At 43.5% G+C, this 14,605-nt stretch overlaps 5 protein-coding genes and 2 non-coding genes across 7 annotated transcripts; 4 read left to right on the top strand and 3 right to left on the bottom strand. All coding sequences in view use genetic code 12, as the record gives it.

Moving 5' to 3' along the window:
* Positions 1-99: 99 nt before the first annotated feature.
* CJI96_0001991 (uncharacterized protein) lies at positions 100-1,977 on the bottom strand (the record flags this gene model as incomplete). The annotated part of the gene is made up of 1 exon (XM_029035534.2): positions 100-1,977. One exon carries the CDS (start codon positions 1,975-1,977, stop codon positions 100-102), a length of 1,878 nt encoding a protein of 625 aa, XP_028890776.2.
* Positions 1,978-2,532: 555 nt separating this feature from the next.
* CJI96_0001992 lies at positions 2,533-2,614 on the top strand. Its single transcript has one exon. It is a non-coding gene; the product is annotated as a tRNA-Ser (tRNA).
* A 104-nt stretch (positions 2,615-2,718) lies between these two features.
* CJI96_0001993 (uncharacterized protein) lies at positions 2,719-3,156 on the top strand (the record flags this gene model as incomplete). The annotated part of the gene is made up of 1 exon (XM_029035533.1): positions 2,719-3,156. One exon carries the CDS (start codon positions 2,719-2,721, stop codon positions 3,154-3,156), a length of 438 nt encoding a protein of 145 aa, XP_028890775.1.
* Positions 3,157-3,535: 379 nt separating this feature from the next.
* Positions 3,536-3,980, top strand: CJI96_0001994 (ribonuclease P; the record flags this gene model as incomplete). Its single annotated transcript, XM_029035532.1, has 2 exons — positions 3,536-3,582; positions 3,629-3,980. The coding sequence occupies 2 exons, from the start codon at positions 3,536-3,538 to the stop codon at positions 3,978-3,980; spliced, it is 399 nt and encodes a 132-aa protein (XP_028890774.1).
* A 756-nt stretch (positions 3,981-4,736) lies between these two features.
* Positions 4,737-9,335, top strand: PEP1 (type I sorting receptor; the record flags this gene model as incomplete). Its single annotated transcript, XM_029035531.2, has 1 exon — positions 4,737-9,335. One exon carries the CDS (start codon positions 4,737-4,739, stop codon positions 9,333-9,335), a length of 4,599 nt encoding a protein of 1,532 aa, XP_028890773.2.
* A 109-nt stretch (positions 9,336-9,444) lies between these two features.
* Positions 9,445-9,516, bottom strand: CJI96_0001996. The gene has a single exon. It is a non-coding gene; the product is annotated as a tRNA-Trp (tRNA).
* Positions 9,517-9,634: 118 nt separating this feature from the next.
* Positions 9,635-13,615, bottom strand: RAX2 (Rax2p; the record flags this gene model as incomplete). The annotated part of the gene is made up of 1 exon (XM_029035530.2): positions 9,635-13,615. One exon carries the CDS (start codon positions 13,613-13,615, stop codon positions 9,635-9,637), a length of 3,981 nt encoding a protein of 1,326 aa, XP_028890772.2.
* Positions 13,616-14,605: the final 990 nt, after the last annotated feature.

The following is a 14,605-nucleotide window of genomic DNA, read 5'->3' on the forward strand; positions in this document are numbered from 1 at the left end:
AGTGAGGTCTTGATAATCCAGTTAGTTATATGCAGTCCCTCTCTTGCCATAGCACCCTTTGAGAGAAGCCCGATTCGGATAATTCAAGAGAGTTCATAATCAGTAATTGATAAAAACAGGCCTTCTATTTTCGGGCTCTGCACGTGCCTTCTTCGCTTCACTCGTTTCGTATTCTGTTGCTGGCCGCTTCTTACTCAGCTTCTCATTTAGTAGCGCGGCAAGGCTGTGAACGCTTTCTTTCAATAGTTTCTTTAGTATGAAATTTCTTTCCTCAGGTGTGTCCTTGTAAACTTTGGAGCTTGTTTTTGATATCTTATTAAAAATTGGAGCTTCTTGAAGTGTTTCCATCCACGACTCCAACTGATCGGGGTGCGACTTCACGGTGTAGGTACTATCCTTCTTTAGTATGACTGTCTTATCTGTAATTTCGCTCTTCTCGTCATCCGTGATAAGGATTAAAGAGATCTTGTCTAAGTTCTGATCTAGCCATACGGCAAGGTCGTGTGCATTTTGATTAATAGAGCCTTCAATCTTGGCTCTGGCCCTTTGCATCTGGAGACTCTGTTCACGTACAAGCTGCTTGTAAATCACCAGAATCTCGCCTTCGTCAGAGGTATCTCCCAAATCAAAGGCTTTGAGTCGATCATCTTGGAGTTGTGTCAATGTCTCAACAAAGCTGGCCAATGAGCTCAAAACTTTCTCGTAGTCAAAGGTGTCCAGATTAGCAGCTCTGTAGTCGTGTAAAGCAGCCTCGATGAGATCCTTCTTGACTTTGAGAACCTGACTTTTCTCATCAACAATATCCCAAAAAAGCTCAAGTGGAGTGGAACCGTTTCTACCGCAAATTTCAATGAAGGCATCTTCGTCCTCGAATTGTGGAAGGAGGTCTTCGAATAACGAGCCAGCATTGATCTTCAACTTCGTGATGAGAAGCTGTTTGAACGCTTCTCTTGCCTTGCGATCTGCCCTGTAATTCACCTTCTGTGCCTTTACCAATTGTTCCTTAATACTTTCTTTAACCTTGGGGTACACCTCCGACATGTACAACTCCAAAATATCGTGCTTCTTCAAAATAGCAAAGTGTTTATTGGCCTTAAACCTGGAATCGTTAAGAAGCTGGTCGTATAGTTTCTCCCACGTTAGCGTCTTGATATCTTGATTTAGAATGACTTGTTTCAAGTACGTTTCTAATTCTGTAAGTGCCTCATTTTTCTTCTGTTGTAATTTTAATTCCTTGTCCTTCACGAGATTATCAACGTACTCTGTGAAGATCTTCTTCAACTGACTATCCTTGAGAACAGAAAGCTTGAAAATGGGGTTGTCTTCTTCGATCAACGTATTCTTGAGCGACTTCCATCGAGTGTACCTATGCAACTTACCATCCTTCTTGTAGCTGTCCAAGACCAGGATGAAATTGGACCTTGCCCTCTCTATCGCCTGAGTCTTATTGAGCGATTCCAGCTTAAGCTTGTTCACCAAATACTCATCGTAGAGCTGTTTCCTTTTCAGAGGATCAGACACCGCCCAATAGGCAGGGTTTCTCACAAACGTCTGAATCACCTTCTCGAAGGACCACGTAGAGTCCACCTTGGCCAGCTCCAACATGTCATTGAACAATTTGTGTGCCTCTTCCTCAGATACCCCGCTGTACTTTTCCAAGTCGCCAGTGTCTACCTCTTCCTTTGCGAGCTCGATGTCTCGCTCTGAGAGCGTCTCTTGATTCGGCTTCGTGTCCACCAGCTCCTCATCACGATTCACATCTTCCTCTTTTTTCTCTTCAAACCCCTCAGGCTTATCCCATGTCGTCTCTCCGGTAGCTTCATTATGGTAGTATTCTCTTCCATCTTCAGTCTTATAAGCTTTCCATACACCCAGGGGAAGACTTTCGGCTGGTTTTTCCCACGAAGTCTCGTGTGTCACCACATTGTAGAAGTATACTCGGCCCTGGTCGTCCTGCGCCTCTTGCCAAGTGCTCATGTAGTGATTTGTACTTGTATGTGTAGATTGAGATGGAGATGGGTAGATGTTTAAGTAGCGCGCAGAAGAATAGTAGAATACAATTGACGATGAGAGAAGTTGGCTTGACAAAAAGCAATTTTGATTCTTTTTGCTTGTTTCTTTATTTCTTTTTTTCGCTAATGAGGATTATCTTGCCATAGAATAGGCCACCCCGGAGGTGGAGATTATTCCACTACATCTATGCAACCTTTGATTGTTTGATATCCATGATCTCATATAGTCGCAAATCCTGTGAAACTGGAAGAGCATGAACTATCCAAATAAACTTACAGAGTCAATAACTCGGCAATTCCGAGCAGTTCATCGATGTCTGTGAGCCATTGACGTAAAATAGGAGCCAAAAATGATTAAATGATTAACATAGCTCAAATTTGCTTAAATGCTCATATTCACTTCATCAGGTTTATTAAGTCTGCATGAATTTTTTTATGACCCAACAAAGAAGCAATTGCATTTTTTGCATATTTTGGTATCTTGAACAAGTACATAATTAGTCCAGCAATTTACAACGGCGGCAACTTGTCCGAGCGGTTAAGGAGAAAGACTTGAAATCTTTTGGGCTTTGCCCGCGCAGGTTCGAATCCTGCAGTTGTCGTTATTTTTTCTCGTTCTTCCTTGCAGGTCTCACTGGCCCTCTCTTTTTGCAACCATTCTCAGCATCTACACTATGAAGGTGACCTCCAAACGCTACTTTGAACAATGAATCAAAAATTGAGATATACCATATACCAGCTCAAGGCGATTCGCCATGAGTTCAGAGTCAATGTCGACGACCCTCCTTTTATGGCTAAGACGGACCAGTGCCCTAGAATAGGGCCATTGTTGTACGGAGGGATGTTTCCACCAGGTTCTCGTATCATTAAGATCAGGCCTGGAGAGCGTCTTCCAAAAGGAGCTTTGCCTCTTCCGTTTCAAATTGAGGAGAAGCCTTCGAAAATGCTGTGTGCCGAGGTCAATGGCCAAGAAAAACCTTTCGTTTACAACTTCAAGTATGCCCCGTTGTTCGAGCCCTACATGAGCGACAGCAGCGGCTCACCCAGGTTGAAGCCCCAACCAGAGAAAGAGTCTCTTGCAGGTTCTTGTACCGACTCTTCTACCGAGAGCATCCAGTTTCAGTTGCCAGCGCAGGGATGTTGAAGCCTGTCTTCGAAGGCATACTTATCCAGCAGCCAGAAATATAGAATTATGTGTAGGTATTGTTAAGCCTTAATTGGAGAAAATCAATATAACATGAATTTTTCTATTTTGAGCTTGCGGGAGATCTAGTCGATCTGTGTATCGTCTAAACTTTAGGTGTTGAAGTAGATTTTGCGGCCGCTATGAAGGTTACTATACCCACCACCAATGGAGCAACTACTGCTTTTGTTCAGTATATGCTATTCATCAAGTTTTGTGAAATCAGAAGTAAAATTGTCCAGTGACTCTTTTTCATCACTCCACATTTGTTGCGTTGTGTGGGGATACAGCGTCTACAGTGATTGAGTCTCCTGCACTAAATTACGAACCAATATCACCCATGGAAGCTGAAGTCCCCCCACAGTGGGAAAACCTCCATCTCTCAGTGTATGTTCGAGTCTTTCAGGCGTTGCAGTGCCTTTACTAACTTCAGAACTTGCGATCCGTCTTTGCAGCAGACGAGACCTCAGCTATATGAGAAGCTCAACATCGATCTCCTCACTTGGAGAACTCTCATCACCAACGCCCTCGCTGACATGTATGGCATTGTAGGAGAGGCCAGGCATTTTGACATTTTGGCTAAGCAGCAGAAGACGCCAGCTCTTGATGCTGTTATAAGAGTTATGCCTGAGGATAAAGACGTGTTCATCACCAGCTTGGCCAGCTACAACTTCTCACTTAGTGACCATTTGGGCCAGGAATATGATGTGACGGCTTCCATTACGGTCAAGAATTCCAGCCCGTATCTCGGGCTGCTTGTCACCTCGGAACTCGCCGATTTGTAGCTCAAGGTAACCAGTCTTATGTTATTTGAAGAAGGAACGGGGACTCAGTGTGTGGCTAGGTGCCCTCTGCACTCGATATCAAAAGTTTCTCACGATTTATTGATCGAGGTATTAGAATTTTTACTTCGTCGTCTTTTTGTCCTTAGATTGAATATTGAGTGGTGAATTGAGAAGAGAGAGATACAAATGCTACATCAATTCGGACCATCAGCTCTTGAACTGATGAGCCATATGCTCTAAAGTGTGAAAATAAAGGATTGTTCCGAAACGATGGTCTAAATAACATGTCCCTTCATCACCTACATTCTATGTCCGGCAATTGCCAGCTGCCTCAAACTATAGCACCTTCTATACTCGACATCTAGGGACGCAGCGCTTGTCAAATAGTTCGTTCCATGGGTTATTGCTGCTTCCTCTCGTCGCTTATCATTGCAAATTAACAACATTCAAGCTCATACCAGATCTCCCCAGGATCGCCCCACCACCCGTTTTGTGCACGCTAAGTCGAAATCCACAAACACATAACCAGTATAGCAAAATATGCACTAAACTCTCATCTCACAATATCACGAATCAGAATCAATCAGCTCTTCATCACCCACGGCTCTCCTACCTGGCTGCGAAATCGCACTTTACTGGAAGCGACCTCTTTCCTAGACAGTTTCCTGTACACTGCCTCTATCGAGAGAGCCACTCCCCATACTTTTACCATCTTGCCAACTCCCACCTTTCTACATATATCGTTCGTTTAGTACCATGCGCTTAGATTTGTTGCTCTGGATAGCAGCATTGACCCATGTGGTGGCGGCGTTCGACCCAAAAGTCCTGCTGACGAAGCTCGAGGGCGATACATATGACGTGCTATATTTCGACGATAGTACTCACATAATCTCCGCTAGAAGCGATGGTTTGTGGGCGTCGTTTGATGATGGAGCAAAGTGGCAGAATTTAAAAAAAGACGTGGAAGCGAAGGCATTGTCCTTCGATCCGAACGTGAAGGAACGGGCGTTTGCCTTCACCCATTCCACGAAACAGTATTATACTACGGATAAAGGTAAGACATGGAAGGAGTTCGAGTTGAAAAACCACGATGAAAGCGTTATTGTTAACCAACAGCCACTCATCATCCATAATGTTGCTGACCCAAACTTGATTTTGTTTCAACTAGTCAGCTGCCAGAGATTAGTGAAGGGTTTTCCTGAAGATTGCAAGAAACAGTTTTTCTATACTGCCGACGGTCTAAAGCTGGTGAAAAAGCTTCCTGTGGACGCTGAACTGTGTGTCTTCGGTAAAGGCAGTACTGACTTTGCCTTTTCAGGCGATCCCAAAACTATATTCTGTGCCAAACACAAGCTCAATTCGTTTGGCCACGTAATGGAATCAAGCATAGTTAAAAGTTCAGACTTCTTCAAATCGGAAACTGAAATTTCAGATGCTGGCTTCAAGAGCGGAAGAATTCTTGACTTGCGGGTTGACGCTTCCTTCATGGTGGCCATGGTCCTGAGCGACCGTTTCAATACAAAATCTCATATATCTTTGTTTGTTTCTAAAGACGGTGATGTTTTCGATAAGTCTAATCTCGATGTTGAGGTGAACCAAGGTGCTGTGATGTTTTTGCCCTCTCTGAAGCTGGCTCTCTTTCTCGAAGTGGTGCAACTCCGTAGAAGGCTGTTCCCCGTAACCTCGGTATGGAGGTCAGACTCTCAAGGTATCAACTTCCAGAATATCGCGGACAAGACCCTGTACTTTGGAACCATCAAGCTCGAGAACTTCGATGGCGTTTGGTTCTCTGCATTCCTTAGGGAAACAGACTCTCAAGATGGTGGATTTTTCGGTGGTGGCAGAGGAGGAGTCAGGACATCCTTTACATCAAAAGTCTCCATCAATGACGGTCAGGATTGGCAACCATTAAGACTCCTCGACGATGACAACTGCAAGATAGAGAACGGCTGTTCATTGAACTTAATCGACATTGCTACCGTTGATGGTATGGGCAAGTTCACTACGGGTCCTACTGCCAATATCATCATTGGTGTTGGAAACGCTGGTGACCCAAGTCAAAATGAGAAAGATTGGAAGACCTATGTCTCAAGAGACGGTGGTATTACTTGGACGAAAGCTATTGATGAGCCTTGTGCATTCGCTTATGGGGATCAGGGAAACATCATCTTTGCAATGTCTTTCCCCAGCATTCTGATGGAAGAGCCTTCAAGAACATACTACTACTCATTGGACCAAGGAAAGACATGGACCAAGGGCACGTTTGAGAATCCCTTTATCCCAATAACGCTCATAAGTACTTTAGACGGCACTGGCAAGAAATTTCTTGCAGCCGGACCTGATAGGGATCAAAAGGCTAGTTTTTTTGTTCTGGTTGACTTCTCTGATGCATTTGGAGGCACGAAGTGCAAAGAAAACGATCTCGAAAAGGTTTATGCTCGTGTAGTGAACGATGAGCCTTTATGTATCTACGGCCACAAAGAGAGTTTGTTGAGGAGGAAGCAAGACGCCAAATGTTTTGTCAGCAAGCTTTTTGAAGACATCAAAGTAAAAGAGGAGCCTTGTGAGTGCGTTGAGGCTGACTACGAATGTTCGAAATATTTTAGGTTGTCTCCCAAAGGTGCGTGTGTTCCTAATGATGAGAAAATCAAAGAGGTTTGCGCAGCTAAGAAGTTAAAGAAAATCAAATTAGCCGATAAGCAGTTGATGGCCGGTAATCTTTGCAAGGAGAACAAAAAAATTAATTTTATTCTGGAGGAAGAATTTGACTGCAACGCTTACAAAGATAAAGATGACTCTCAGAAAAAGGTCGTTGGAAGTGTGCCTCATGAGTTCGAAGGAAGACTTGCGCAATATTCTTATGTGAAGACTACCGATGACATGAACGAAAACCTTCTCGTAAGAACGTCAAATAACATGATGTATGCTTCCAATGACGGAGGTCTCTCTTTCAGGAAGATTCCAGTAAATGAGAAACTTGTGTGGTTCGCACTTGGTGCTACTCCAGGTTCGGCAATCTTGCTCACTGATAATCGTATCTTCTATCTATCAGATGACGGCGCTAATACTTTTAAGAAGCTTGAGGCACCTGGGAGACTTGCTCCAACTCGAGGTCTAAACCCGACATTTCATCCTACGGATGAAAAGGAGTTCATTTGGTACACATCAGAAGGCTGTGACCCTCAAATGAACCCAGAGTGTGAAGTCACTGCTCATTACACAACTGATGGTGGTTTGTCATTTCAAAAACTAAGAAGCGGAATTCGCTTTTGTGACTACATCTCTTTAAACAATGACACCCTGTCCAATCTCATTTATTGTCTCACTTCTGAAAAGAAACAAAAGTTAGTGTACACGGAGAATTACTTCAAGGAAACCGAACCCAAGGTCCTCTTCGATTACGTTGCCTCATATGCTGTCAAACCTAACTATGTCATTGTGGCCACAGTTCTCGAAGATCGTGAGGAAATGCGGGCAAAGGTCACCATGGATGGTAAGACTTTTGCAGATGCTTCATTCCCCAAGGATTTTAAGGTGGAAGCGCAGACCGCATACAACATTCTTGATTCCTCAGATCATTCTATCTTTATGCATGTTACGACTGATTCTACAAAGGATCGTGAACGTGGTGCATTACTCAAGTCCAACTCCAATGGAACGTTTTATGTTTTGTCGCTTAATGACGTTAATAGAGGGAAGATTGGATACGTGGATTATGATAGGATTCAAGCATTAGAAGGTGTCATTCTAGCAAACACAGTTTCCAACCTCGAGAAGGATGAAAAGAAGAAACTCAAAACTCAAATCTCTTTCAATGATGGGAGTGAATGGACCTACTTGGCTCCGCCAAATGTGGATAGCGAGGGTAAGAAGACCAAATGTTCTGGTCTGTCATTAAAGAAATGCTCCTTGCATTTGCAAGGATATACTGAAAGACCAGACTACACCGATACTTATGGCTCATCCTCCGCCGTAGGAGTTTTATTCGGTGTTGGTAACGTTGGTGAGTACTTGGGAGATGGTGATCTTGCGACCTACATGTCTCTTGACGCTGGTCTTTCTTGGAAGGAAGTTGTCAAGGGCCAGCACATGTGGGAATTTGGTGATCAAGGTAGTGTTTTGGTTTTGACTGATCAATTAAAAGAAACCAACACCTTGATGTATTCCACTAATGGAGGTGACGATTGGCAGGAGTTCAAATTCGCAGATAAGAAAGTATTTATTCTTGACTTGGCGACTGTTCAAAGTGACACTTCGCTCAAGTTTGTAATCTTTGGCTCTGAGAAGCAAGACTTACACACAACCTATGCATACTCCATTGATTTCACAAAATACTTTGACAGGCAATGTCAGCTCAATTTGGAAAAGCCCGACAGCGATGATTTTGAGTACTGGACTCCCAGACGTCCTTTTTCCAAAGACAACTGCTTGTTTGGAAAAGAGAACAAGTACTTGCGCAGAAAAAGCCATTCGAATTGTTTCATTGGTGGCGCTCCACTTAAAGATGGTTTCAAGGAAAGCAGAATCTGTACATGTACAAGAGCGGACTACGAATGTGACTATAACTACTATAGAGATAGTGATGGTACTTGCAAACTTGTTGACGGATTGTCACCAGCAGACAGAATGAAGGAGATGTGCGAAGTGGAGGGAACCTTTCAATACTTTGTTCCGACTGGCTACAGAAAGATCCCACTATCTAAATGTGAGGGAGGGAAGGGTTTCGATTCTTTGATAACCCGTCCATGTCCAGGCCACGAGAAGGAGTACAATGACTTCTATGGCATTGGGCTTGGTGGCGGTCGAATCTTCGGCATCATTTTTGCCCCAGTCTTCGTTTTTCTTGCCGCTTTCCTCATTGCGTCATGGTTTGTCTATGAGAGGGGAATTCGTCGGAATGGTGGCTTCCAAAGACTTGGGCAAATCAGACTTGATGACGATGACGATTTCCAGCCCATAGAGGAGAATACTGTTGACGTAGTCGTTAACAAAATTGTGAGAGGAGGAATTCTTACTGTCGCTGGAGCTGTTGCAGTGCTTAAAACCATACGCAAAGTTGACCGAGCCATGTTAGAGAGGCTCTCACTGTCGCTCTTCGGACGTCGTCCTGGTCAGCGGAGTTATGTTCGTGTTCCCGATGACGAGGATGAGCTCTTTGGCAACTTCGAAGACAACTACGAGGATGAACTCGAGAACGCTGATGATATAAATTTCGAGGTCGAGGATGACCCTGTTGAGTTTACTGAGTATGCTGATGAACCTCCAAATGAGAACGATAATGATGCTGATGAAAGGCTCTTTGGCATTGACGACCAGTCTGATGAAGATCGCTCTTCGCGAATTACTGAGGATTAAGATAATAAAATAGTCAATGAAATATGTTTAGTAAAAAAATATATTGAATAAATTCAACGAATAAGACCCACACCTAATCAGTCATTCGGTGAACTGAAAAAAGAAAAATTGACACGGACAGGAATCGAACCTGCAACCCTTTGATTTGGAATCAAAAGCTCTGCCATTGAGCCACCGCATCGCGGATTATTGTTGAAGATCGCCTCATTATGCTTATATAGAACAGGCGCATTACATCACTTCTGGCTTTTTTCCTATATTTTTTTACTTATTTTGGAACATAACCATTAACCTATCTATTAAGTATGTCGTTGGAGATCTATCTCGTGAAACAATTCCTCAGGATCGACCACGTTCATCATTTCGTCCTCATGGATTCTTTGGCTCATTCTTTCTTCTTTATCTGACTTTTTGAAAAGATACATCATTGGAATGAGGTAAAGTAAACCGATCAAGGCCGTCGAGCCAATGGCACATGCTAAGGACACACCTACTACCTGTCCCTTGGAAAAGTTGTTTGAACCTTTCTTCAAATCTTTTGAGGACTGGAACGAAAAAGTATCTTTGACTAGCAACAGATTGATTATACCGAACTCATTATCATGCAACAGTGTATAAATGTATGGTATCCAGCTCTCACCGTCAAAAAATGCTGCATTAACTGGACCGTAGTTAGTTAGATTAAAGAAACCCGATACAAGAAGAATCTTGTTATCGTCAAAAAAGTTTGTTGTTCGGTTGTCATCCTTTGATTGCAACAGGAGTAATTTCATGTCGGTGAAGATCGTCTGTTCGTTCAATTCGACGCCTTCACTGATATCAGACCATTGGGATCCATTGTATGCTTTTATAAACTTCTTTCCATAGGCAGTCATTCTGCTCTTTAACTGCTGACTATTCTTTTCATTTACGATAAACTTCTTCACGTAGTCGTCAGGTTCACTCACTTGTTGAAGCTGCGTTGGTGCAGCACTGAATCGACCCGCTGAGAAGTCATAAATGGCAAAGTCAACTTTGGTGTCATTGATAGTAATATTTCCACTCATTAGAACCGAGGTTGTATCGAAAAATTTGGCATCCGTGACAGTACCTACTATTCCTTCACTGGAAGGGGTTTCCCATCTTGTGTTACGGACATCATAGACACAGACAGCCTCACAACCTAATGAGCCCGCATTATCAAATCGCCCACCCACTAACAACTTGTCATTGTCGTCGTAGAATACCATGGCATTTACCAGAAGACTTCCTTCATCGCTGGACAAGTCTGCTGGTTGTGTTGCTGCGAAAGATTCGTTGGATAAGTGGAGTAAAACGAGGCCAGTGACATTTGAATTTTGAGCTTGTACACTTCCATTCGTCCCGATAAACAAGTAATCGCGGTCAGTATCAATGTAGAGGTAGTCAACCGCAGTATTTTCATCCCACTTTGTGTTTTCTATGGTGGACGTCTTGTTGTTCTTGACAAATGCAAGATTTGACTTGGTGTCGTTGACAAAGAAGGTACCGCCAAAAACACTGAATGATGAGTTGCCATGAAAGGAAGTGAGGATGTCTCCTCTTGTGATGTTGAGGCCGTAGCTATTGATAGCGGAGTTATTGCGAATTACAGCTTCATCAAGGCCATGATAGTCCATAATGTTGAAGAAATTTCCTCCCAAGACCTGCTGCTCTCTACTATACAACTCGGCAGCGGTAGAGACATTAAGGTAGTTTCTTTCAACAAATTCGGATGAAGATTGATCCCAGACCCGATAAATTTCGTTATTCGCAGAAAAGACGTAATAATTAAACCCATCCACACTTATATTGGTAAGCTTGTCGAAATCTGCGTCAACATAGGAATTACCAAATGAATACCATTCACTTCCAGAGTGCATGGCGAAATTGTTTGCAGAAGAAATGGACGCATTGTCTTTGTTGAGGTCTTTCAAGCTGTCGGAATTTGCACTGAAAGCTCCAAGAGCAACAAAACCGTCGCCAAAGTCGTGCAATCTGGTGATGGAATCATTAAAAGTCAAACCAAATATCTTTTCATCATCTCTTTTCCCGAAACTCCTTTGCTTTAGGGATGCCTCGGTCAGATTCAGGGTCTCATTATAGCCCTTCAATTCAAGAGTGAGGAGGTTCCCATTAGAGAGGGTGACATTTTTCGAGCTGAAGTCACCAAGCAAGAGCAAGCTGGAGGAATCGGTTGAGTTCTGAAGCAAGATCTGTTTCACCTCTGAGCCACCTGAAAGTTTTCCACTGAGCTCATTGATAGACGAGTTGCCAACAAATTTGTTTGTTGTCTTGATGAATGTTTCATCACCTTTCTTTGTGTACACCAAGTCCTCCGAGAACGAGGAAAAATTCGCTAAGGAGTATTCAAATAATCCGTTCAAATAAATATGTTGAAGATCATGCTTTTTGCGATTCTGAAGGCTAGTACGATTGGACAGATTCTTCTCACTGTAGCTATCAAGTGAGACTATGTTCGCAACTGCCCTATCAACTACCATCCAAGGATCTGAGACGGACTCATCTATTGCACGATAGAAGTCGATTTGTATTTTGTTGCGCCTATTCTCGTTCGAAGATCCGTTCATGTGGCCAAAGTAAAGGTAGTCGAATTTGTTGCCGAAGTTGTTTTGATATATCAATTTATGCTCCAATACGTTCAGATCAGTATCAATAACAGAGACATTAACGATTGACCTTTTCGAGCACGAGTTGTCAGCCTGACAACCGGGAGTCCAAAGAAGAATAGAATACTCTCCATCGTATGATATATTCGGATACAAGGTGATACCAGTATCAACCGTTGCTCCCGTGGAGACAAGATAGTCCGTGTTTGTCACAGAATCCACCAACGACTGAACGGATTGCCAATCTCCACCATCTATTGTAGCTGAATTTCGAGACATCAGTTCCTCGTCTCCACAATTTGACTCGTTGAGCGTCTCGTTGCCGTAAACGCTGATTGCATTGGTATAGAGCTCGAAACCTGAAAGCTCTCCATGGTTGCCGTACCAGTCAGTCACGGTGACACCAACTCGGTCAATAGCAATATCGTTAACGAGTGCAAATTCCATGTAGTTGCTGCCATAGCCGAGATTCTTCGACTTGGTCGAGTCATCATAATACATTGCGAACGAACCATCTTCGCTGACGACAACATTGTCGTCGTCGTCCATGAGCACATCTCCATTGTCTTTATTTTCATCGACAAGCTGCTTCAAGTCATTCGACTTAGGCAAAGGACAATTAGCATCGCAGTATTGAAGGTCATTTGTTTCAGGGTTCACATAAGTGAGATTCATTATACCATTGTTAGGATAGGTGTAAATTCTAAAAGCCTTCACACCGTTGTCGGCATCGTCAGGTAAATAGAGTCTGACTTTGGTAGGACTAAGTCCTCTCATTTCTGCTGGCAATTGTACAGCCCACTGGCCACCACTTTGAGGTTGGAGTTTCCACACACTGCTAGAGTCGGGACAAATAATACCCTTCGGATCACTATCTGAGTTGATTGAGGTGAATTCACCATGCTTCAAAGAAATTTTTTGCTCAGCAGATATTAGAGACACGTTGGTTGAGTTCGAATGATTAAATCGGGAGGAGTTTGATGACATGTTGAGTTGCAAAAGTTCTGGAAGCCCCAAAGTGTCGAAAGAGCCGCCAAATATTATGGACCCCTCGTTGGGATCGTCGCTTTTTGGTTCTAGTTTTGTTATGGCGTTCACCATAGAGTCGTTGCCGAATCCCTTAAAAGGAAGCAGTCGTAGTTTTTTGGAAGTAGAATTGTAGACAGCTGCGCCCCTTGTGTTATTATATTCGAAGTCACCTCCGAGATATATGAGATCACCGTCGACGTAAGCGACCTTTACAGACCCACCCTCGATGGAGTCCTTTTTTTGATTACTCGAGAAGATGCTAGTGACTTCGCCAGTCGTGACGTTGTATATGAGTGGAGGGGTATATGTCTTGTTGTTAAACGAAGTGAAGGACCCCGTTAGAAGAACGCTGTCTTCGCCGAGGGGCAGGATCTGTGTAATGTCCCCGTCATTGACAGACCCAATTTTAATGTTGGCGTTATCTGAGACATTTCGAAGGTAAATGGAGACAGAATCGTCTGATCCAAGCAAAGACGATGAGGCGTTTTTGTAGGAGTAGAAAGACAAGGCGTCAAAAGAGCCCAAGAACCCTATGGAGCCACCCAGGTCTGAGAACTGGATATTGGGGAGTGAGACCTTATCGAAGGCGAATGCAAGGGAAGCAAAGATCGGTAGGAGTTTCATCAATGTTGAAGTGTGAGGATATGTGATAAACGAAGGACTAGGGTTGGAAATGCTGGTTTAGACGAGAAATTCACGAGGGTTGAGAATCTTAAGGGGTTCTGAAGGGGAAATTGACTCGAAATGGAGAAAGTCTCGACAGCTGGAAAGCTGATTCAGAATAAGGGCTCAGGAACGACTTTAGTAGTCCTATAGGAGCCAACGATAGACAAGAAAAGTTAGCCTCAGGTGCTGTTGATGAAGGAACTAAAAGAAAAAAAGAGAGCTGTATAGGTTCGCGGTGAAGGGAGAGTACAAAAAGTTATGCGACTTCTTTTCGCAGCCAAATGCACCTTGTATCACACCAGAATGAGGAATCTAAAATCCAGAACAAACTTGATTTGGAGTGTGATAGCTGAATACCTCGTTACTCGCCACAAAGCGACCTTGACTTAGGCGGGTGTTTCAAAAGGCGACGGGTGGATCGAGCGAACCCTTTTGAGGCAAAAGGTAAACACTGGGCGCAAAACCAACACGGCATACACGAGAGGCAGGGATTGTGCAGGCCTCGTGTAAGACAGTGGCCCAAGTGACTCGAGTGATACTTCGTGTATGAAGGGAATTTTACTTGAAGTTCTGGGTTAGTTAGAAGGAATTGTGAGGACTGAATACCTTATTTTCCTCTGCCTAGCAATCTTTCCAAAAAGATGGCTACTGATTCAGGGGAGCCTTGGGCAGTGTGGTCGCTCTGATGCACGGCTCACTAGCTCCTATTGTGTAGAATGCTTGTTATTGTGAGACCTCGAGTGTGTTGCAAAATTAGGGTTTGGAGGAAGAGTCTAGGTAATTTTGTTTATCTAACCAGCAAGATACTGGAGTGCTGGTCTAGGCAACTCCTCGGAATCTGTGTGAACAAGATAGCGGGCAAAGGCTTCCAGTGTGTTAAAAGTGGCTACAAACGATCGCAAACGGCTGCGAAATTAGTATGTGAGTAGAAGAGGGATTTTTTGTACC

Source organism: Candidozyma auris, chromosome 2 (assembly GCF_003013715.1).
Source record: "Candidozyma auris chromosome 2, complete sequence".
In the NCBI taxonomy this organism is placed as follows: domain Eukaryota; kingdom Fungi; phylum Ascomycota; class Pichiomycetes; order Serinales; family Metschnikowiaceae; genus Candidozyma; species Candidozyma auris.